This window comes from Cyprinodon tularosa, unplaced genomic scaffold (assembly GCF_016077235.1).
Source record: "Cyprinodon tularosa strain WSP-4 unplaced genomic scaffold, ASM1607723v1 ctg326, whole genome shotgun sequence".
Lineage (NCBI taxonomy): Eukaryota > Metazoa > Chordata > Actinopteri > Cyprinodontiformes > Cyprinodontidae > Cyprinodon > Cyprinodon tularosa.
The window spans coordinates 511,191-536,532 of NW_024039037.1; the positions used below are offsets into that span (position 1 = coordinate 511,191).

Consider the following 25,342-nt stretch of genomic DNA (forward strand, 5'->3'; position numbering starts at 1 on the left):
GAACAAGGGGAACAGATGCAGTGAAAGCAGTTCCATTTATTTTAAAAATCATTTACCGGTAACTGAAAAAGCCATCTATGTTGAACATATAGCTTGCACTTGTCATATGCGAGGCAAAATACTATTTCTCGTTTTATCCTGTTGAAGAGATTCACTAAGGTCTTATCTGGTCCAAAAATGTGCTCTGTAAAGAATGATAACACTCGATGTTTGGCTTCCCAACACCTGTCCCAATAATCAACTTGAGTTTAGGCTAAAGAAATAATCAAGTAGTTATTGTGTGTTTAACTGTAGCTGCTTCCTCCACAGCACATACATGTGCTTGTGTGGAATGACTCATTCATGCCTGTTGTCCAAGAAGCCTGTGAATCCCACTCAGATTCTGAATACTGTCAGCTCTTCCCTCCAACTTCTGTATCAATACATCCAGTTTCCATGCATATGAACTAGAACTAAAATTACTGAGACTGTCTGATGTTGGCCTACTAAACCTGAGCTCCCCCAGCCTGAGGCTTCTGCATATTTCCTGTCGTCTGCATCAGTGACAGGCAGTCGGCTCTCCTCCGTCTCTCTCTGGGAGGGCCAACCTTTTAGCATTTAGATGTGCCTTGGAAATCTGTTTCCAGGGCAACTAGGGTAGCAAATACTCTCACTGTGGCTTCTTGCTGGAGAGTTCTTTGTATATATATATATATATATATATATATATATATGGGCAACTGTTTTCTGAAACAGTTGCCCAAATTATTATGATATTTAGTAGTTTTATTGTTAAGTTTATGTTTAGTTTATTGTTGAGTAAATTTGGTTCTTACACTGACTCACACTGTCAGAAACATTTCGCTATACTTTTGTATTTTATTTTAAAAACCCTTTATTTTTATTGGCAAAAGGTTTTATATTTGTATACTACACACTGAAACACAAAAGCCTTTCCTTATGATCAACACACTCACAGGTTATCAGATTTTTTGGTGTTTGTAGGCTTCCTCCATGTCAGCAATTTTTGAATATTTTCTAGTATGACATTTCTGTTGCTCTTCTAACACTTTTAGTGTTAGAAAAAGAACTAAACATTTAAATTTAAGTCACTTTGACCAGATCGAACATCAGGTTGTTATAATCTGAATATTGTGCTTCGCTTACATAGATTATCCCTTTGAGTCTTTTAAATGGAATAAAAAAATTATTTGCCCCAACTTCTTAACAATATGTAAAATACAGCAGCAAAAAATAAGCGTAAAAATTACGGAGATATCTTTGATCCATGGAGGACTGCAACTTAATGAGCTTTTTTTGCACATAGTAAACATGTGATGAACTGATTAATAGCAGAAAAACCTAAAAAACAGTTTTCCTTTATCTGGATTATATTTAAACCATCAAACAAAATAGTAATTTCTGTTTGTTTTTTTTTACTCTCTTTTCAAAACACATAACCTTTGTTATGTTGCTATTCAAGGATAGCATATTTAACCAAAGTTTTATTTTGTAAAATTCTGTAGTTACACCGTTAACTATTTTTATTTCCAGATCCTGATCAGAGCAAAACAAATTTGTACTGCCAGAAAATATAATATGTAAAAATATTAATGATACGTGACATAAAATCATTAATATATGATATTACATCCGAAGACAGATCCCTGCAGAACTCTACACCTAGAGGTATATTCTCCCATTTTTACAAATTATCCTGTCACTGATATTTTTTGACCCACTGCAGTTATACTCCTGATACAATTTTGCTCTAACTTCCTTAATGAAACCATTGAGATCATATAGCAGGATATTAAATGGGTGGTTCATGCAAGAATACCCTACAGTATGTCTAAATAAAAAAAAAACTATTCAAAGAGTAGTGGGACTACATTTCTAAAGGTCCTATTATCCAAGTTATTCAATGGTAGATGATTCCTGTTTTAATGCTTTAAAACTCCTAAAACGATATCAAAGCACATTCAAATAGGAACTTAAAAGAGAGAAAATTGAAAAAAGAGAGGTATGGAGTTTGATCCAAGATCCAATTTAATAAATCCAAACATCCTCTGTAAATAATTGTGGAGGGGAAAAAAACACAAAAAAAAGAAAAGCACAATTGTCACAAACTTTGCTCATTCCAGACATACATTTTCCCATCCATTTTTTCAAGAAAAATATCTATGATCTTCAAAAACTTGTCTGAATCTGTTTGTGGAATGTAACTTTTCTTCAAAAGAAACATTTCTTTCAGCCATTGCCATATGGTTTATGTTTGTTTTTGTTTTTTTTAAGTTCAGTCTGAAAAAAAGGTTGAATAAATATCTTAAAGATCTGTAAGGTAGAAATATAGTATTGGGATTTATTATTTTCTCAATTCTGGCCCCTTTTGGCCCTGTAGGTTCTTCAAGCATACATGCTGGTCCATTTGTCCCTTACTCTGAACGATATGTTGAACATCTACTGACAGAGTTTTCAACAAATTAACTTAGTGTTATTTGTATGGTGTAATAAACTTTAGACAAGACAGCATCTGCACAAAAACTTACAGATAACTGTCCCCAAGAATTTTACACCACAAAAGATCATTACAGAAAGAGGTGACCACTCACAGCAGGATACATAGACACACATGAAAAGGAAGTTAAATGGAAGAGAAACATGTGAACAAGGGGCCGCAGCCTCTGGACTATAATACTAAAGCAATGGGATAACCGTGAACCAGAGACGTTGTTAGACACATCCTACTTTGGCTCCAGAGGAAAAATAATATATCTGTTAATAAGGTTCCCTAGCATCTGGGGGAAGAGTGGAAAGGTATACAATCCAGATTGCTTGAGGTCACAAGGTCAGAAGACAATTATTGACATCATTCAGAAGGACAGCAGGGCAAAAAGTTCACCGTCAGACGATCATTAATCCTTTGTAGCTGTTTTTTCTTATTTTGTTTCCATGCATTTTCAGTAAAAATATGTGGGAAAAAAGTGAAATAAGATAAAAAGCTTGACCAAAGTTACCAGGCTCAGAAATAACTACATGTGGTCTAAAGTAAAAAAGTACAAAGGCATACTTTTTAGTTGCTCAACATTTATGAATTTAAAGTCACTCTTATACTGGTTGTCGGTAATTTATAGGAGCCTAAATATTTCATTTTTATTAGCTGTAAAGAAAAAAAATCTAAATTATGGGACAAAGATTTTTTAAATGTATATTTGATGGACTTATTCTCTACAATTTGAGTTACTTGTTAATTTAAATGAAGGAGATAATGTTAAGTTTCAACTATTTTCTAATTAGATAAACATCTGTTGACCTTATGATGCGCAGTGTAGAGTGGAATGGGGCCCCATCTGAAATTCTGTCTAAGCCTTATTTTTGGACCGGCTCTCCAAACACGAGGATTTTAATTTAAGTTGGTTATATCTCCGTTCACACTCAGCTAAAATAATTAATCTTATCTGTACTTCACAACGAGAAATATTCCAGAAAAAATGGCCATTTGTCTATTACGCGGCTGCGCGTTCTGGGAATCTCCCTTTGGAGTCAGTCACATTAGTGGTGGTGGGGGCAGATCCAGCATTTAAAACTTAAAACGTCAATCAGTCACCACGAGACAACCTCTGGAGGAGGTTTTTAAATATCATTTTTTTGTGATTACGTCGCTTCATTGTGTTATTTTATTAAAAATCATCTCACGTTCGTCACTCTTAAATACCTTGCGCCTGCGCGTAAAGAATTCGGGAGCTGTCCAAGTGCTGAATTGAAAGAAAGAAAGAAAGAAAGAAAGAAAAGCGGGGGAAAGGCGTTCCTGTCTCATTCTTTGAGAGCCATTCGAACCCAAAAACGTCTCTACTTCCCAGATATCAACATCCCTGGTAGAATATTTAGCCTTTTTAGAGTTCAGTCACCCTCCACCCCTCAAAAAGAAACTGCAAGTCGATGCGTCTTGGAGTTTACAGTATTTCGACGTCTGGTTTGTTTTTCCCATCTCCGGGAGGACTGATGTTTCCCTACACCTTATCAGTCAGATTTTGTAAATCTGACGTCTTGGTAAACTGAACTATGAAGTCTGGTTGGATTGAGGAATGTCTCCCCCGTTTCTGCGTGACCCGAGACAGCCCGAACGCCAACGACTTCGCCAGGAGGAGAGCGCCTCTGTCCCCATCTGGATTATGTGTTTGACTGATGTGAATCATATGGAAGAAATAGAATAGAAAGGTGAAGCACATGGGGAAACCACCGGGAATGAAACACTCCTTCATGAAGGGTTTAGCAGCTTTATTCACATACTTTATAGAGATGAGCAACTTCAGGTAAGAAATTAAATGATCGGAGTTCATTACAGTGTGTCTTTACAAAATTCCAGTGCGATTTTTATCAATAAGAAATATTCTTATTATGATAAAAAAAAAAAAAAAAAAAAAACACTTTAGGTGTTTCTATTTTTATTTTTCACACATTTTCTAACTAATTCAACTTAAATAATTGAAACGATAAACCATTAAATCACGAACGGGTGTCGTTTATATATTTAAATATCTAAAAAAATATATGCAATCTGTTTTCTGTAATGTTTTTAAATATAAGACGTTTCTTTCTCATTCTTGTAGGCATGTTTTTTTTTTTTTTCTTGGATAAAATTGACCATTACGCACCTAAACCTGTTAATAACTGAACCATCGCTGCGAGATTCTTGCAGCTCCCACCCGCTCGCTGCTGCATCTCTGTGGGAATCTCGTGTTATGAACAGATTAGTCCTGATTTGGGAGGTAAATCGCATCTGATAGCTTAATAAACGCGCGCTTGTTTGTGTGAGCAGTTACACGTTTTCTGTGCGCGCCCCTGACTCCAAGGCAGCCGCTGGGCAACACAGACATGGTGTAACTGTCGCTTTCTGAGCTCTGACTTCTTTCTGATCCACTATCATATTTCCTCTCTTCACCATGTGTGCCTTCCAGAGTCGTGGACGCCAAGGAGTACGATTCTAGGTCCTCCACCAATATGTCTCCATCAGACTTTCTGGACTCGCTCATGGGTCGCACGTCCGGCTACGATGCAAGAATACGACCCAATTTCAAAGGTGTGTTCGCAGTCATAAGTGTCCACGTTTTTACACAGTTCACTTCTCACGTTTTAGAACTATAAATAGCAGCAAAAATGCCTTTGTAAGTGTAAACACGTCTAGTACTTTTACCCAGTTATGTGTTGGACCCTATCTGTTGCCAGGGAACTGCACATCAAGCAATTCAATGGCAACGATCAATTACTCCAATTAGCAGTGGGGGACGTAGCTTAAACTTAATTAAAATCTTTAACATCTCACTGAATGCTGTTTTTTTCTATCTGAAAATCATCCCAAATTTAATATCTGCCTTTATTAAATGTAAGATATAAACCAGGAGCTGGAAATAGCACAGTAACTTGGAGATAAAACATTGGTTCTTACAAAAGACAGGGATACCACTATGATAGGCCAAAAGATTGATGGATCCCCAGTGGCTAGGCTGCAGACTATGCCGACCTCCTCTGTTGCTGTTGCTTTGATGCTGAGAACACACGCAGCTTCTGTCACTGTAATGGTTCTGAGTGTGAAAAGGCTTCCCTAATGGAGGCTAAGGCCCACTTTGAGCTCCTAGAGTCTCAGCTCACTTTTTTTCTTGGGGGGTTTTATGTCACACACAGACGCATAGTATAAAACCTAGGTGGAACTAAAATTACACAATCAAAAAACTGTTCTTTCAATCTAATCCCACTTAATACAACTCTGTCCATCAAGCTCCCCAACTAGAGTTTACCTATGCTTCATTCAATACCAGTATCAATGCAGTTGTTCTGTAAGTCTTTAGAGGATTATTAGAGAACCTTTCTGAAGAAACAGCATCTTGAAGAACATGATACGGCAGAGGAATGCTTAAAAAATTTAATGGACGCATCACAGTTCAGACCTATTTGACAATCTGTGTCAAGACGGAAAGAAAAGGTTGATATAACTGCATCAATTCTGATTGGGCATTAGTTATTATGTATAGGAAAATATGCTCCCAATAAAAGCAACTGTTTGTAGCAGATACAATGTGAAAAGGTATAGCAGATCGTTGTCTGGTGCAGAACATGTTTTTTAGGGAAAATAATTAGTCCTAACACATTGATTTTGCTTTTTTAATATTTGGATTGCTTTGATGCTAGATACAGCCGGGAAGTTAAAGCAGGAACCGTTCTGTATTCAGGATCTTCACATATTAAAGTAAAAAAAACGAGACAAAAAAAATCTGCACTAACTGAGTGCACTATAAACAGTTAGTTTTTGCTCATGACCTGCTAGATGTACTTTGAAGAGTGTCGAACTGCATTTCTAAAGAACCTGACCTAGATTTTCCTGCTGTGTTCGTTGTGAGGAGTTGATGCCAGTTACCTTTTTTTTTTTTTTTTGCTGTAAAAATGTGGAAACTTGACAAAGAGAGGCAAATATTAATACAGGGGGCCATGAAATATTGATGAGGAAAACACAGGGAAAGGGCACTGGGAAGCGCTTACAACTTCCCTTATCATCCCACAGAAAAAGATTCACTGTGAATCTAAAGGCAAGTGTCACAAAGATATTTTAGTTTAGGCTGCTGAGAAAAAAAAACTGCTGTACCCTGTGGAATATGCTCCCACCTGTTCCCCACTGCTAGAGCAAAGATAAAAATTTGATGGTTCAGATTTTAAGTATAACTTTTCACTATTAATATAGTTTTTTTTTTTTTTAACCAATAACAAATTCGTTATTATGTAAAAGCTAATTCATTCTTGGCTGTATTTGACATATACAGATTTCATTTGTCAGTGTTGTAAAAAAAAAAAAAAGAAAAAAAAGTGCAAATTTTTGAAGAAGAGAGAAAATGATTTATGGTTTTCAAATGTTGTTGTAAGTAAAATCCTCCAAAGTGTGGTGTGTGTTAATCAGTAGCCCCCTTTATATTGATACCACTGGATAAAATCTTTTCCATTCAATTATCTTCAGAGGTCAGAGGGAAATAGATTCAACCTATCTTACATAAGCTGACAGGCCTAGGAAGAAGCGTAGCAGCTATGAGAACTACAGTAACTTTTGAGGAGCTGTTCAGAAGGGAAAATACACTATATTGCCAAAAGTATTTGCTCACCCATCCAAATTATTGGAATCAGGTGTTCCAATCACTTCCATGGCCACAGGTGTATAAATTCAAGCACCTAGGCATGCAGACTGTTTTTACAAACATTTGTGAAAGAATGGGTCGCTCTCAGGAGCTCAGTGAATTCCAGCGTGGAACTGTGATAGGATGCCACCTGTGCAACAAATCCAGTCGTGAAATTTCCTCGCTCCTAAATATTCCACAGTCAACTGTCAGCTGTATTATAAGAAAATGGAAGTGTTTGGGAACGACAGCAACTCAGCCACGAAGTGGTAGGCCACGTAAACTGACGGAGCGGGGTCAGCGGATGCTGACGCGCATAGTGCGAAGAGGTCGCCAACTTTCTGCAGAGTCAATCACTACAGACCTCCAAACTTCATGTGGCCTTCAGATTAGCTCAAGAACAGTGCGCAGAGAGCTTCATGGAATGGGTTTCCATGGTCGAGCAGCTGCATCCAAGCCATACATCACCAAGTGCAATGCAAAGCGTCGGATGCGGTGGTGTAAAGCACGCCGCCACTGGACTCTAGAGCAGTGGAGACGCGTTCTCTGGAGTGACGAATCGCGCTTCTCCATCTGGCAATCTGATGGACGGGTCTGGGTTTGGCGGTTGCCAGGAGAACGGTACTTGTCTGACTGCATTGTGCCAAGTGTAAAGTTTGGTGGAGGGGGGATTATGGTGTGGGGTTGTTTTTCAGGAGCTGGGCTTGGCCCCTTAGTTCCAGTGAAAGGAACTCTGAATGCTTCAGCATACCAAGACATTTTGGACAATTCCATGCTCCCAACTTTGTGGGAACAGTTTGGAGCTGGCCCCTTCCTCTTCCAACATGACTGTGCACCAGTGCACAAAGCAAGGTCCATAAAGACATGGATGACAGAGTCTGGTGTGGATGAACTTGACTGGCCTGCACAGAGTCCTGACCTCAACCCGATAGAACACCTTTGGGATGAATTAGAGCGGAGACTGAGAGCCAGGCCTTCTCGTCCAACATCAGTGTGCGACCTCACAAATGCGCTTCTGGAAGAATGGTCAAAAATTCCCATAAACACACTCCTAAACCTTGTGGACAGCCTTCCCAGAAGAGTTGAAGCTGTTCTAGCTGCAAAGGGTGGACCGACGTCATATTGAACCCTATGGATTAGGAACGGGATGTCACTTAAGCTCATATGTGAGTCAAGGCAGGTGAGCAAATACTTTTGGCAATATAGTGTATAACTGTATAAATGTTAAGTAAATTGGGCACTTAGCAAAGCTTGCACTAATCAAAAAGAGACAAGAAGAGAGTCAGAAAATTAGTAGAGATCCCTTTTAAAGTCTATTACAATCCATGAATGTGACATATCAAAATTTGGTTAGATGAGGACAACACTAAACTATGTGACGTACAGGTAAAACACTACGTGGGATATGAAACTAACTTGGGATATCCTCGACTAACTTATATCCTCAGTGAAACATGGTTGTGGCAGGGTCATACTGTGGATCCATTTTATTCAGTTAGCATAATTTAGGGGGAGGAAGAATGGATAAAACAGGGCTGCAGGAGTAGAAAACATGTCAGACTTTGCAAAATAAATGAGAATGGGTTAGAGGTTAGGAATCTGTTACAAGAACATTCATGTACCAAATAATCTGACTGTGTTTTAGATGTAGATAAGACTTATCAGAAAGCATTGATTCAGAAGGACTAAATACAGAGGTACAGTACACTGTAAAGGATCATTTTACAGTGAAAAATATAGAAAGACTAACAGGAAAACCATCTATCACTTTCCTTTTACTTCACAGGTAAGCACTTGTATTAGTCCATCGCATAAAGTTACAATGAAATACATTGATGTCTGTAGTTGTAATGTGACAAAATGTGATACAGAGTGTGAGTACTGTGGTTAGGCACTGTGTTATAAGAACAGTTTATTTTTAATGTTTATGGAAATTTTGCTGATCAGATAATTCACCCATCAGCTGACACACCACTTTGTGTGTTTGCATGGCTTTGATTCTGTGTGCATGAATCCTCTTTTCAATGTGTTAACAGCAAATTACCCCGAAAGGATTACCTTCATTAGACATCATTACCAACATCATTAAGCCGATGTTCATAACCGATCATAATGTTTGATTTTAATTGCTCTTTTGAAACATTGAGCCAAAAAAGCTAATGTAATTTCACACCCAACATGCCACCATCCAGACAACATACAGTACACTGCTTGTTGTATTAACGCATGTTTGAATACACAGCAAAGCAGCAGCCCAAAATTCCCTCTCACCCTTAACTCACTGCTGAAACATGTGGTTAAAGGCTTTCTTTCCCCCTTGTCATGTCATTGTCATTCCATTTCACAGGTCCTCCTGTAAACGTTACATGCAATATTTTTATCAACAGCTTCGGTTCTGTCACAGAGACAACCATGGTGAGTTCTTCTGGATTTTATCTTGATATCTTCCCTGTCCAATTTGTCAATGTGTTATTTATTCCTCAACCTGCAGGTCCACCAGTTAATGTTACCTGCAACATATTTATCAACAGCTTTGGTTCTATAGCAGAAACTACAATGGTGAGTGGAGTGTTGTGCAAAGCCCTGACCCCTTCTCTGGAATTAAGATTGAATCATAATGTTTTTACCCACTGTTCATTTTTTGTTTACTTTAACCCATGCATCTTTAGTGACACACCAATTGGTGGATGAAGTATTGTTTTTTTTTGCAAACTTGTTCCCCCAGGTCCAAACTAACACAATCCCTGTAGTTTCAAACTACATACATCAATCTGTTAAAGTGGGGGAAACCAAGCACCTATTAGAACATCCAAACTAATCAAGATCACAGGATGCATAATGACAGATAATAACCACTGAGATAATAAGTGGAAAATGTTAATTTGTGCATGGAGCAGGAAGACGTGGGATTTCCAGAGAATTACACAGCCTCAGACAGGCATGGCAAATACATGGAACCGCCAATATGCTGATGAAATGTCAAACAACATCAGGGCTTTTCATCATCATGACATATCAATTACTCTGAGCAACTGAGATTTCTGACAGTTTATAGTACTAACAGTAGTATCAGAGCTCCATGTTTCTAGCTCCACTAATCCATCATTTATTTACCTACTATAAGGTCTAATTCTGACACGGCCCAATTGAAAAGGTCAGTTTAAGGCAAACTTGAATTATATCTACTCAAGAGAAGTGATTAACATTCTATGGACACCTAGATGATGGATGGTTTTGCAAAACTGACATTCAGAATTATATTCACCCCTCTTCTTTTTCATTAATTGTCCAGTGTTGTGTTGTAATGCTGCAAATTTGTTTTTGGCAAAAGAAATTCTGAGTTTCAAATCTTACTAAATGAAAGTAGTGTTTGGGTGCATGTTGATTCAGATAGTTGTTATTTTATATTTTGGTGGATGACAGTAAGGATAGATCTTAAAACTGTATGAATTTCTTATAATGTTGTGCTCTAAAGGAAATTATTTAAATGTTATTTATCCTGGGATATCTATCTATCTATCTATCTATCTATCTATCTATCTATCTATCTATCTATCTATCTATCTATCTATCTATCTATCTATCTATCTATCTATCTATCTATCTATCTATCTATCTATCATCTATCTATCTATCTATCTATCTATCTATCTATCTATCTATCTATCTATCTATCTATCTATCTATCTATCATCTATCTATCTATCTATCTATCTATCTATCTATATGTGTGTATTGTGGGCTTACACTCTCATTTAAATCTTGTTAGATGTTACACCACCATGTTGGACCACTCCTTAAGAATTATTTAGAGACATGTTGGATACTCCTTTCAGTTCATAGACCTAACCTGTAAAATAAGTTAATAGACTTAATAGTTTGCATACAGGTACGTACATACCGCACTTCAATTCAACCTGGCTATATTAGAGAAAATCCTCTGTAAATGCAAACTTGTGAACCGAAATATTGTTTTAAACATAAATTCTCTCTAGAAAATATTTAAAGAAATTCTTTTAATAGAATATGAACTTATTAAGAGAGTTGTATTATTGATGTTCATATTGTGCTTTTGTTTGAATTTGATGTTTAGCAGCCAAAGCTGATATTTGAGTATAACAGAATTTGTAGATGTATCTTTTTGTAGTTTAAAAGATTTAAACTACTCAAAAATTTGGCAGTGTTTCCTATTTGCACAATGAATTTTCTATCAATGATAGTAATATGTTCTTATTTATATGACTATTTATCACTGTAATCATTAAAATTAGCCATCGCTAAAACAGGACATTGTCAACTGACCTTTAGAATGTCAGGATGTATTTCTTATAGCCTCTAAATTGCTGCGCAGCAAAATATTCAAAGCTTCTTGTGGTCTCTGCAGGATTACAGAGTGAACATCTTCCTGCGACAGAAGTGGAACGACCCTCGACTGGCATACAGTAAATACCCAGACTCCTCGCTGGACCTGGACCCGTCCATGCTGGACTCCATATGGAAGCCAGACCTTTTCTTTGCCAATGAGAAGGGGGCCAACTTCCATGACGTCACCACGGACAACAAGCTGCTACGCATCTTTAAGGATGGAACTGTGTTGTACAGTATTAGGTGAAGTGGAGCATGTTTGATATATTAGAAATACAAAAAACTGTCTGATGTGCAAAATAAAAAAAAAAACCTTTTATACTTTAATCAAAAGATGCTTGTAGATCTACATTTATTATGCAAAGAACATTTAACAAAAATATCAGTCAGATATAAAGCTGGAGTATTGACTGACCTGTAGGTGTCTTGGATAAGTGTTGACACAGGAAGCCTACTGTAAATAAAAATACACAATCTGCTTAATCAGATATTTTTTAAATGGAAAACCAAAATTATTGATTTTCCTTCCATATCATATTTAAAAGTTACTTTATGGTGTCTGCCCATGTCATACAATCCCATTCAAATACATTAAGAATTGTGGTCGTAATGTGACAGAATGTAAAGCATTTCAAAGTCTATGAAAATTTGCAAGTCGTATACTGCTTAAGGCACTCCATCCGAGGATTAAATTGTGGCGAAAATTTGGAAATTACCAAAAGGTAAAGTGGAGGATTTTCCCACATTTTTGAAAAGACCCATACTCTCCACTTAAAAAAAAATCCACATGCAAAACCCTGTACCCACTCATCTCTATTTATGAACTTTATTGCTGATAGCCCAAAAAAGTGAAACACCGTCCGCCATATTGGTACTCCCACAGAGATGCACCAAAAAAATGCAGACGTGTGTAGCATTTGCCAGCAAGACGATTCACAGGTAATTTCACAGTCAGTGGATGTACTAATCAAGAAAACCCATATATACTCTGATGTATCCCATAGTATAGTATGTAGAGTAACATCAGTCTGGCTATCTCGGACCGACTCGAAGACATTGACTGAGTTAGCCATTGACATTGTGTCTAACGTTAGAAAATTGTGAAATGTCAATGTACTAATTCTTTATTAAGTGGATGATGCTGCCGTTTTTATAGTGTTTGTTGCATTTGAAAAAGTCCCATGCTGAAATAAATAGCAGGCTATATTTAAAAAAAAACGGCTCAAACATTTTTAAAGGCTAAAGCACAGACACAACATAAAAGTATATGGCATCTTGCATGCACAATTTGCAAATAGGAAAATATAGCATTAACAGATGTGTGCTTGTAATTCAGTCTTGATGTGACATTTTGAAATTATATGCAACATGTAATTACCACAACAATGTCAGAATACATCTATATTACATGTACATCCTCAATTTAGCATTATTGGCACATCTGTATTATTGTGCACCATCAACACGTTAATTTTGTTATGATGGATTTGTATAACATGTTGAATTACATGACTTGTAGACTTCATTGGCTTCATAATGACTATACAATGTGATGTGCCTATTTTTTTTTTTTATTATTAGTTACAGTTATCTACTTATAACCTGACATGCATCTGGCTGTTGTCAGTTTCATCTACTTATGCTATGAAACAGCAAGTTTGTGTTGAAGTGATGAATTTATCTCTTTATTTTAAAAGTTTTAAGCCCCCTTGAAAACATCATTGTTGTTCGATGCTGTAGTGCACGTATCGTTTACATTGCGATTGTTCTAACACAGGAGTACCAATATGGCGGCCGGTGGCTTCATTCCCCCCCGTACTACCAAAAGGCTACCAGCAATCCAGTGAATAAATAAAGATCAATGCCTATTAAACTAGTGCAAGAGCATGCAGGAACCTATTTCTCCTCGTGCACGCTCTGTTTAAAAGTTTTTGTATGCATTGCTCATACAAGCTTACTTTCCAAAAGAAGATTTGCAATTTTTCCATTAAGTCAGACTCACCACCAGTATGTAAAAATGGGGATGGGCACGTAGGACGGCCTTACGTAAACATATCACCAGAATTATTGACAGTTAGGAGGACCACTTATTTTGACGATCCACCCGGGAAAAGAACATCCTCCACTATAACTTTAAGCTAAATTTCTAAGAAATGTTTTGGGTATTTTTCGATCTTTGAATACGTTTACTTCCAATGTCCAAGAGCTGATGGGTTGTTGGTAGTTGTTGTTCAGTTGCTGTTAGAAGTTATAAGTAAAAAAAAGTGAAAGATCCAATCAAAACCAAAACCTATTACACCAGAACACATTCACTTACTGCATTTTTCTTCAACATTCTCAGACTTCAAAGACTTTCAATCTAAAGCATGCAATTTGAAATTGATGTTATCTGTTCTCTCCTTTGAAACACTCTAATACATTGAACATCAGTGGATCTCTAAGGCAAGAAAGATTGTTTTTTTATTCTTGGTATTCTTTCATAGAAAGGAACTCTGATTGAAAAAGGCAAGCTCATCTCAGGGTCTTCGGATGAAAATCTAAAGCAAAGATAGAAGAAGTTATTCTTCGTTTTTGCCTCTAAGCACAGCATAGCTTAGAGAATACTCCATATGCGACAATCAAAGAGCCTTACACTTGTAACTGTAAAAAAAAACAGACCTGGTACAACATTTGAAAACAGGTTGCTTCTCATTTTCATACGACCTCTGCCACATGCAGCATTCAATTTATTTCTGCAAACAAGCAATGGATGTAACACAGATCAATTTTGAGTCCACTTGGAAAGCAGCTCAGGGCTGAGTAGTGCACAGGTGTGGAGGTAGAGTGGGTGAATGAGAGAAATGAAAGGTGGTTAGCTAGGTTCTTAAGTGAAGGGGTGGGGATAAGGGGGGAGGGGGTGATAGAGTGGGCAGACTGCAGAACACATTGCATCACAGAAACAATAAGTTGCAGTAATGAAAGTGTGATATGAGAACCCGCTGAAGGGAATCCTTTAAGATATGACCCAAAAGCTACTGACAGTAATGGGATTCATCATCTACTGTGAAGTCTTGTATTGAGGCACTGGTTCAAAGTTACAAAAGCATATTCCATTGAACCCCCTTTCTTTTGTTCCATGACATTCTTTGGTGTTACAGGTTGACTCTTATTCTGTCATGTCCAATGGATCTGAAAAACTTCCCAATGGATGTGCAAACCTGTACGATGCAGCTGGAGAGTTGTGAGCACTCACATTTTTTTTCTTCTGCAGTTTTTTCTGGATTTTCTGTATGGAAAATCTAGGCTTTATCTAAACTCCTCCTACCGTTTGTTATCCTCAGTTGGCTACACTATGAACGACTTGGTTTTTGAGTGGCTGGAGAACGGTGCGGTGCAGGTGTCAGAGGGACTCACCCTGCCTCAGTTCATCATGAGGGAAGAGAAGGAGTTGGGATACTGCACTAAACATTATAATACTGGTCAGAGGACAAACATGCACACCATAATCATGTTTATTTCAGCTATACTCTCTCCCAGCCTTACGTATGAATTGTATTTGTTCCAATGCTGTAGGCAAATTCACCTGTATTGAAGTTAAATTCCACCTGGAACGACAAATGGGCTACTACTTGATCCAGATGTACATTCCTTCTCTCCTCATCGTCATCCTCTCCTGGGTTTCTTTTTGGATCAATATGGATGCTGCTCCTGCGAGAGTGGCACTGGGCATCACCACTGTGCTTACGATGACCACTCAAAGCTCTGGCTCTAGAGCTTCTCTTCCAAAGGTAAACTGTTCTCTCTCTCTCTGTTTTACCATCATACGTAAAAATACAAAATGGGAGATCTTATGCTTTAATTCGTTTTTTTAACAATCATTGAGAGGCACATACATTCATTTATTTAAACATCTTGCTGTAGTACAATGTCTATCTTTACACTCTTTGCTTTGTTTAGCTGCCTTCATCTTAGCTGCCTTCATCTTCTGTGCAACCCCACAGCATGTTACTACCATTACCATGCTTTGTGCGAGGACAATGTATATTCAGGTGCAAGGATAGAGTTGGCTATTTAAGACACAAATGGCAAAATAGAGCACTGTCTTCCATATCCTTGCAGTTTTCCCTACATAAGTTATGGAAAATGGCAAATCTGACCTTCTATGGCTTTTCTTTTCTTGCCATCTCCCCATAAATGCCTGATTTGTGCAGTTGACAAAAAAGAGTTGTGCTATGAACAGATTTCTAACATCCACCTTCTCTGCAGCTCCTCTATAGTTGGCCTCTTGACTGCTGCTCTTATCTGCTGTCAGTAGATTGAGCTGAATATATAATATTCTTATCATTAATGGCGATATACATGTATATTGATTGCTTTTTAATTTATTTCTACAAAAAAAAATCATGCTGATCACCAAAAGCTCAAAATCAATCTGAGAGTTGTTGTCGTGAAAGGTGTATTGAAACCTTTCCAGGGTGTTGACGTCACACAGCTAAAACTGGCCAGTCAGACGAGACATTAGTTCAGGGAGTGTTTTTATAAAAACAGTCTGCAGTTGTTGGCTGTGTATTGGAACGTCTGTCCGCATAGATCAGCTGCATTCACTTTATTTCTCTCTTTAATATGTAATATAGTTAGATAAAAATGGCTGGCAATAAAAGCAAAAATATGGTAGTAACATTTCAAAACAAAAAAAAAACTGATTCGTCAACTAAACAAACACAATCCAATCTAAATAGAAGAGTAAATAAATCAACACAAATGTTTAGCCCATATAAACGACAGGCTAACACAAACTGATAAAGATATCTTTAATCTAAGATAGAAACTGTAGAACTACTCATCTAGAGTACCCTGAAGTCAACAGCACTATTGTCCTTGCGTGTCTGTCACACAGAACATCTATGCATTACAAACAGCAGAGCGAGATTGAAGAAGCTTATTTTCAATTATGGAAAACAGCCGCACACTTCTTGTGAAGAGTCCTCCAGGCCCACTGAGTAGGATCTCAACAATCAATCAATCTCATCATTATCAAAGGCTACAGCTTCTGTCATGAAGGACATGAAAGGCATGAAACACACACAGGCTGATAAATATTTCAAGAGATTTTTTTGAGAGCTTTGACTTCTGGAAACGTTAATCAGCCGTCATGAAGAAGCAAAGTCTTAGGGATTGGAAGGAAAAGCTGCAAACGTTATGCTTAACTTTCCAAAAATTACAGATCCAAACCAGGAATCAATTCACAGCAGAATTTTTCCCATTGTTCAGTGTCAATCCCACACTGTAAATATTAACGTCATTTGAATATCACATTTTAACTAGCAAAGGGTGAAACTGCTTTGCTGACTTTGATATCATAACTGGATTAGAGTTCTAAGTGAAATTAGAAATTCCTGCTGCATTTGAACTGTGAGTTGAAGCTGTCGCCTTGTTTGGTCTAACAAAGAAAATCTGTTTTGTCTCTCAGGTCTCGTACGTGAAAGCCATTGATATCTGGATGGCTGTGTGTCTGCTCTTTGTATTTGCTGCATTGCTAGAATATGCTGGGGTTAATTTTGTCTCCAGGCAACAGAAAGAGTTCCTCCGCCTGAGGCGAAGACAAAGACGGAATAACAAGGTAAGGATTTCAAATATTTGACAAGGTTGCAGTTTGAGTACGACACTTCAACACAGCAGTCACTTTGTGCCTTGGTTTTCTCCTACATCTTCATACATGAATTAACCTTCAAAAATGATAGAAAGTTTTTCTTGAAAGTCAATGCAATGCAGCGCATGAATGGCTCTTCACTAGAAACTCCAGGCCAAAACCATTTAAGCTGTAATTTACTTTTTTTCCCCTTTTTTGGGCTACAGCAGAACAAATGCAATATTCTCTATAAAATCCTCCCCATTGTTTATATCTACAGTTTTAAAGCTTAAATGTGCCTTCTCTGCTTAATGTGGAAGTTAATAAAAAGAAGCTAATCTGAAAAAAGAAAAGGTTAACTTGACATATTTTAGACATAAAAAAATTACCAAAATAATTTTTTTTTAAAAAGCACTTTATTAAGATGGTTTACTCCATTTTGAGAAAAAAAAAAACCATTAGGCGCTGCAACATGAAGAGATCCTTATTCCAGGAAGGCTCAATATTTTTCTACAATGTATGCCAACATTCATGGAAACCCTGGCTCTACTTGGAAATGAACCGTTCAAGGATGTGACTTATGAACAAAAGCCTGAACAAACCTTTTAAATAAAATATATTTAAAAAAACAGACAATTTGTTTGATTTGATGGACCTATTTGACTAACAAGTACCACAGCACTGAGATATGAGTTTACAAGTTGATTAAAGGAAAGGGTCAGCAGTGGAAGAATAGGGGTGAGGAGAGAGCTGATTGAAGGCTTGGAAGGAGCAGAGTCAGCATGAGGGGGTGTCTTTAGAAAATTGAAAGGAGGATAATATGATAATAGAAACTGGGGATGAGGAGGATTAAATGAAGAGGAAGAAACGGGCTGCAGTGACATGGGCTTGAGGGCAACAAAGGGTGGGGTTGAAAAAATATCAAGGAACTACCGTAGTTATAGGTAGCCTTATGCTTATAACCTTACTTATTATATTAGCCTCATATCTTTATACGAATAAACTTATGGCCAATTTTAAACTTATTCTGTCTCCCTTTTAGGTTTGTAATTCAAACTAGCATTTTTATCAATTATTTAATTAGCACAATAACCATGAAGTTTGATATGCTTATTTATGTGGCATGTACTGCACCCAAAAATCTTTTAGATACTGCTGGATAAGGAGTATATAGTTGTTGTTTTTTTTAACATGATAAAGACCAATTGATTTAAAACAATTGTATGATTTTGATCCGTTTAGACATAGTTTGTCTTAGAATATTATTGAAACGTATAACAAAGTGTGTTTAAGTTAATGTTTTACTCATTTATATTAAGGTGTCTTTTTGTATATTCAGCTTGTAGATATAACAGTTTTTCTATGAGGTAAATAAAAAGGCCATTTACATATTTTGGTACATGTTTTACATTAGGGGAGTCAATGAGAAGAAATAGGTTACATATTCAATATAAACTTGTGGTTTCTTTTTTTTTAAAGAGTGCACCTATGGACTTCATTATGGACTATCCATGACATGCACAGAAGTCCTATATATATATATATATATATATATATATATATACACTGTATATATATGACATGTATAAATCTGCCCAATTTCGTTTTTTGATAAACCAACAATAAGAGCATAACTATAAAAAAATATTGAAGCAGCTTAAGTCCATAGATTTCTTCATTTAAACATGATGTTAATTTCTGAGATATCGTCAACAAATAGCAGATACATTGTTAAGCTGGCCACTGTCAACACTTCAGAACCATAATGGTTAATTCAAAAGTGGACCAATTAAAGTCAGTATAATTGTCTTTAGGATGACTGTGTCAAGTTGACGGTTCAAATTAATAACTGTATGAAATCTTAAAACCCAACTGGCTTTGGAAGAGGGTCGATTTTGTTTCCTAAAGACATTGAAAGTGAGCAGTCAGTGTATAAAAGCTACTTAAACGCCCTTCAGCCTTAGTTTTTGTGAAACTTTATAGAGTTGTAGGTAAATGGAAAATAGAGAACTGGTTCACCATTTTTGTTTTGCTAAAATTAAGATTCCAACCCCACAGCAATCCTACTATTAGTTTTTCTTTAAAGTGTGTCTCACTATCCTGTGAATTCTAATTAATTTAGAAGAGCTGGTAATAGTTTTAGATTCCCATTCATATACCACAGAAATATATGTCTCTGCCCACTGAGTTGTAAAGCATGACACTTGACCTATTGCAGTACATAAAACTGTCACCCAAACATTCACTTATTGTTTTCTAGGAAGATGAAGGCCGTTTTAATTTTACCGGCTACAACATGAGTCAGTGTATGCCAACAAAGGAGGCCGTTAAGAACGCTGTTCCGACTCCGAACCCCCAGCCATCAACTCCAAAGGACATTGATGCTATGAGGAAAAAGTTTGTGGACAGAGCCAAGAGGATAGACACCATCTCCCGGGCGGCCTTCCCGCTGGCGTTTTTGATCTTCAACGTCTTCTACTGGATCACGTATAAGATCATTCGACACGAAGACGTCCATAAACAGTAACATGGACTCAAACCTCAGCTGGTAATGTTGTATTTTTCCTTTCTCAGATTGAGAAATGCTCGGGAAACTGCCTGCCTAGAGCCACCATGGCAGCAATGGGGGTGTTTTTTCAGGGATAATGTTCAGTGTTTATGCATCATAAAAGTAAAATGCTCACGTATCTGACAATGAAAAGGCTCTTGAATCACAGATGCTTTGTTTGTTCTTGTGTGCTGCCTAGTATCTGATACAGACTTAGTAAGTCGGCGAAGAAGACGGACCAAAACCCTCTTGAATCTGGCGTGCTCTGGCATCACTACAACCAAGGAGAACGTTTAACATTCCATGGATTTGTGACTGTAAGCTAGCGTAGATCCTTTTTTTTAAAGAAAATTTCTTATCAATGATGTTTAAACTGTTTTATAGTGTACTATTGTTTTGGCACTTCTCTCTGTTTTTCTGTTTAAAACCTGTTCTTACCAAGCAGAGCATGTATAAATGTATTAAATATTAAGGAGCTGCACATGTCTCAGGTATCGCTGTAAAAGGAGATGGAACTCTGGGGTGGAGATGTATAGTTTCCATTTCTATGAAATACCTGAAGCCTTAGATATTAGATTTGGTTTGAAAGAAGTGCTACGCTCTTAGATATATCTACCAAGTATTCACCTGATACCTGATGTCACAAAAGGTTTTAAGCTTTGTTTAAGTGGTTTTAGGTTCTGCCTATCATTTTTGTGTTTCTCAAAGAAAGCTTGCCACAGGAGGCTTTCTAAACAAATGTATAACTGGACCAAACTTTGATTGTACATTTCTTTGTGTTGTCATATGCATATTAATTATTACACCAGGTACTTACTCCAGGTATATTTGGTACTCTGTTTTGTAGATTTAGTTAAATTGGATATTTATTGTAATGTCTGAAAGATCATGTTTATAAAGTTATATCTTCGTGTAAAACTATTCACTTTCTAATGCAGACTATTTTTCTTCATTTTGAGAATTTGTGGAGACCATCAACAGTGAAGTATGGATCTACAATTAACAAATTAACAGAACAAAGTACAAGCTATACAAAGCAGCTAATGGTAACTGCACTCCTTAACAAATTATTTTCTTAAATGCTATTCATGAAGAATGATTATTTACTGACCTGTATATAAATAAAAGTGACTGTGCACGATATTTACTTTCCCCTCTTCTGGAATCTATAAGGAGGTCAATATTAAACGCAGCCTATATTAAGTGCAAAAAAAAAAAAAAAAGATTTATCTGCAAGCCCATATGGCCCATATAATAGCACAAGATAAGACGGTGTCTTGTCAGTGAACATGAAGCAGACATTTCAAAAACAAAAAAAACTAAACAACAAAGAGATGCATAAAGCATATTTCTACAATAAATACATGCTTAAACACAGAATAATTGTCAGTTCCCAATTACATTTTCTACCCATACTTGTTTCTTTAAAGAGTGTTTTCATTGATGGAGATAATCTGACACAAAAACATTTAAATCAGATGCATATTGCAAACTGAAGACATTTACCTTGCTCTATTTCTGTTGATTTTACTTATGAGTTGTCAGTTTTGGCAGGTTGACTGCTATAAATTAATGTTGCAATATTAAAGGGGCATAAATGACCAGCATCTTAAGAGCATTTAATGCACATACAGAGAAAGAAACAGCTTTATTATCCCCTGGTGAATTTGTAAGTTCCTTACAGATAAATGGAAGGCCTTGATTAATACAGGAGGTCATTAGTGGTGTGCCGTCCCCCTGTTTCTATTTGTGTAAAAAAATATATTAATTTTTATGTAAATACCTATTCAATGTGGATATGGTTAAACAAATACTCACAAATAGCCTTTAAATAGTGTTTACATTTACAGCCATAATGTTCTAGATTATTTCTGTTTTAAATTAGTTGAATTTTTGTAGCTTTAGACTATTTTTTCAATCTTTCAGAGCTAAAATAAAATGCTGAAAGATTTATCTACTACATGAAGGATTTTACCTACTAATAATTTGGTGACCTGTCTGGAAAAAATTTTCAACTATTCCTTTAAGGTGGAAATGAATATTCTATTATTATTTTTTGTATTATTTGCTCAGAGGGTCTACATAGCAAAAAATATCGAGGAATATGGAAAAGACTCTTCTCCTCTCAAACCAATAAGTCAGGGTGATGACAAGAGCTATGCATCACTGGGGGGCCTCGGGTGATGAAGATATGATCTGACAGTGGGTATTCAAAGAATGTGCGACGATAATGGACTTTACACTGTAGTTCAAAGATTCTGTCACTTTGTGTTTGACTACGGGCTGACTGGCAAATTGAGATGAGGAAAAAATGTGAAAGAAATCCCTGCAATGATTTATATTATCCATACAGTGTGATCAGTTATGATCTTGAACTGAACGATGTAAAATAATGTGGCTGAGACTGAGGCAGTGGTCGAATTATTTATAGCTGATGGAAATACATTATATCATACAAAATGTTTTTACTTTTTTGAGTAAAGCTAAAATCTGAACAACATACAGATTTCGTGATAGAAAGGCTGAAGATAGTAGAAGGGTTGTAAAGATATTAATTGGTTTCCTGTTAGGTACAGTGAGGAAAATAAGTATTTGAACACCTTGCTATTCTGCAAGTTCTCCAAACAGAAATCAAAGAGTGGTCTGAAATTGTCATTTTAGGTGCATGCTCACTCTGAGAGACATAATCTAACAAAAAAATAAATATACAGAAATCACGGTACATTTTTTTTTTTACTATTTATTTGTATGATACAGCTGGAAATACCTTTCTATCAGCTTGAATTCTGATCCTCAAAGACCTGTTAGTCTGCTTTCAAAATGTCCACCTCCACTCCAGTTATTACCACCTCCACAAGGCTGGAAAGGGCTATGGGAAAATTGTCAAGCAGCTTGGTGAAAAAAGGTCCACTGTTGGAGCGATCATTAGAAAATGGAAGACTTTAAACATGACTGTCAATCTCCCTCACACTGGGGCTCCATGCAAGATCTCACCTTGTGGGGTCTCAATGACCCTAGGAGAGGTGGGAAATAAGCCCAGAACTACACAGGAGGAGCTGGTCAATGAAAAGAGCTGGAACCACCGTTTCCAAGGTTACTGTTGGTAATACACGCCTCTCACAGTGGTCATCTTATAACAGGATAAAGGATGACTCCTCATGCCATGTCTCTCTTATTCATCTGTTTAAACAGATGATGGAGATTCCGTTTAGCTAAACACTTGGATGTGTGCTCACCTTTATAATTAGAGCAATTAGAGACATTTTCTACTTGGCATAGCTGTCATTTGACAATAGTATCATCCTGATCATTTAATGCAATGATATTCTCTGTTATCTGAGGAAAGCTGCTTCCCTGTTTTGTATGACATGTTACACTGATACACAAGCAGCATGCTACTGTTCACCACGGTCATGTTTTCTGGTATAATTGGCAAAGACCTGAATTCATACATCACCTACTTCATTTTTTCTACTAGACACAAATTAGTGTCTAGTGGACACTATTTTGTGGCACCCAAAGTAACAGTTCTAAGGACTCTTTAATGGTTAAGAAGATACATAAGTACAGTTAAAAACAAATATTCTTCTTTGTATTTAAGCTGTAGTTATAAAGACTAAAATTAAGTAAAACCATTTAATTCTAAAATGAAGGGAAATGGATACATGGCTCTCAAAATTTTTTATAAATGTTATTCTAAAAACACAGTGTTCATTTGTTCTAAGATTGTATTTATTCTCTCACTAGCTGAAAAACTTGGTAACAATCGGCCTTTAGTGGCAATGGGAACAGCTCACTGACCCTTGTCGACCTAGGTCAAAGACTATGCAAGCAGGTCGGTTTAAAATCGCCTCAGCTCTGATCGGCATGCTTTGGGAACATCAGACCCAACCCGCTAATTAACGTAATACCATTGAGCCCAATGTATGGATATCAAACCACTGCGCCTGTTGCATCTGATCTAACAAGCTGAAACAACTCTGTTTACATTATATAAATGTAACGTATAAAGATTTTGGAGCTAATAGTCACGTGTGACATAAACACAGTGACTCAGGTTGAGGCCAGCTGACCAAATCTACGTTGTTATACAGGTGCTGGTCATAAAATTAGAATATCATGAAAAAGTAGATTGATTTCAGTAATTCCATTTAAAAAGTGAAACTTGTATATTATATTCATACATTACATACAAACTCATATATTTCAGATGTTTATTTGGTTTAATTTTGATGATTACAAATGACAACAAATGAAAATCTCAAATTCATCATATCAGAAAATTAGAATATTACTGAAGACCAATAAAAACAAAGGATTTATAGAAATGTTGGCCAACTGAAAAGTATGAACATGAAAAGTATGAGCATGTACAGCACTCAGTATTTAGTTGGGCCTCCTTTGGCCTGTATTACTGCAGCAATGCGGCGTGGCATGGAGTCGATCAGTCTGTGGCACTGCTCAGGTGTTATGATAGCCCAGGTTGCTCTAATAGTGGCTTTTAGCTCTTCTGAATTGTTGGGTCTGGTGTATTGCATCTTCTTCTTCACAATACCCCATAGATTTTCTATGGGGTTAAGGTCAGGAGAGTTTGCTGGCCAATTAAGAACAGGGATACCATGGTCCTTCAACCAGGTACTGGTAGCTTTGGCACTGTGTGCAGGTGCCAAGTCCTGTTGGAAAATGAAATCTGCATCTCCAAAAAGTTGGTCAGCTGCAGGAAGCATGAAGTGCTCTAAAACTTCCTGGTATGTGGCTGCGTTAACCCTGGACCTCAGAAAACACAATGGACCAACACCAGCAGATGACATGGCACCCCAAACCATCACTGACTGTGGAAACTTTACACTGGACTTCAAGCAACGTGGATGAAGTGCCTCTCTTCTTTTCCTCCAGACTCTGGGACCTTGATTTCCAAAGGAAATGCAAAATTTACTTTCATCAGAGAACATGACTTTGGACCACTCACCAGCAGTCCAGTCCTGTTTCTCTTTAGCCCAGGCAAGACGCTTCTGACGCTGTCTGTGGTTCAAGAGTGGCTTGACACAAGGAATGCGACAGCAGAAACCCATGTCTTTCATACGTCTGTGTGTGGTGGTTCTTGAAGCACTCACTCCAGCTGCAGTCCACTCTTTGTGAATCTCCCCCACATTTTTGAATGGGTTTTGTTTCACAATCCTCTCCAGGGTGCGGTTATCTCTCTTGCTTGTACACTTTTTTCGACCACATCTTTTCCTTCCCTTCGCCTCTCTATTAATGTGCTTGGACACTGAGCTCTGTGAACAGCCAGCCTCTTTAGCGATGACCTTTTGTGTCTTGCCCTCCTTGTGCAAGGTGTCGATGGTCGTCTTTTGGACAACTGTCAAGTCAGCAGTCTTCCCCATGATTGTGTAGCCTATAGAACTAGACTGAAAGACCATTTAAAGGCTTTTGCAGGTGGTTTGAGTTAATTAGCTGATTAGAGTGTGGCACCAGGGGCCATCAATTTTGAACCTTTTCACAATATTCTAATTTTCTGATATGATGAATTTGAGATTTTCATTTGTTGTCATTTGTAATCATCAAAATTAAACAAAATAAACATCTGAAATATATGAGTTTGTATGTAATGTATGAATATAATATACAAGTTTCACTTTTTAAATGGAATTACTGAAATCAATCTACTTTTTCATGATATTCTAA

At 37.0% G+C, this 25,342-nt stretch overlaps 1 protein-coding gene across 7 annotated transcripts; it reads left to right on the forward strand.

The window, feature by feature from the left end:
- The first annotated feature begins 3,759 nt into the window (after positions 1 to 3,759).
- On the forward strand, positions 3,760 to 20,800 carry glra2 (glycine receptor, alpha 2). 7 transcript variants are annotated; one of them, XM_038293433.1, is made up of 10 exons: positions 3,760 to 4,292; positions 4,938 to 5,059; positions 9,524 to 9,551; positions 9,628 to 9,695; positions 11,521 to 11,744; positions 14,639 to 14,721; positions 14,822 to 14,959; positions 15,054 to 15,268; positions 16,951 to 17,100; positions 19,370 to 20,800. In XM_038293433.1, the coding sequence occupies exons 2-10, from the start codon at positions 5,033 to 5,035 to the stop codon at positions 19,634 to 19,636; spliced, it is 1,200 nt and encodes a 399-aa protein (XP_038149361.1). In that variant the 5' UTR covers positions 3,760 to 4,292; positions 4,938 to 5,032; the 3' UTR covers positions 19,637 to 20,800. The 7 variants fall into 7 exon arrangements, with proteins under 7 accessions (XP_038149361.1, XP_038149358.1, XP_038149360.1 ...); XM_038293430.1 differs by having other exon boundaries at positions 9,484 to 9,695; XM_038293432.1 differs by lacking the exon at positions 9,628 to 9,695 and having other exon boundaries at positions 9,484 to 9,551.
- The last annotated feature ends 4,542 nt before the right edge of the window (positions 20,801 to 25,342 follow it).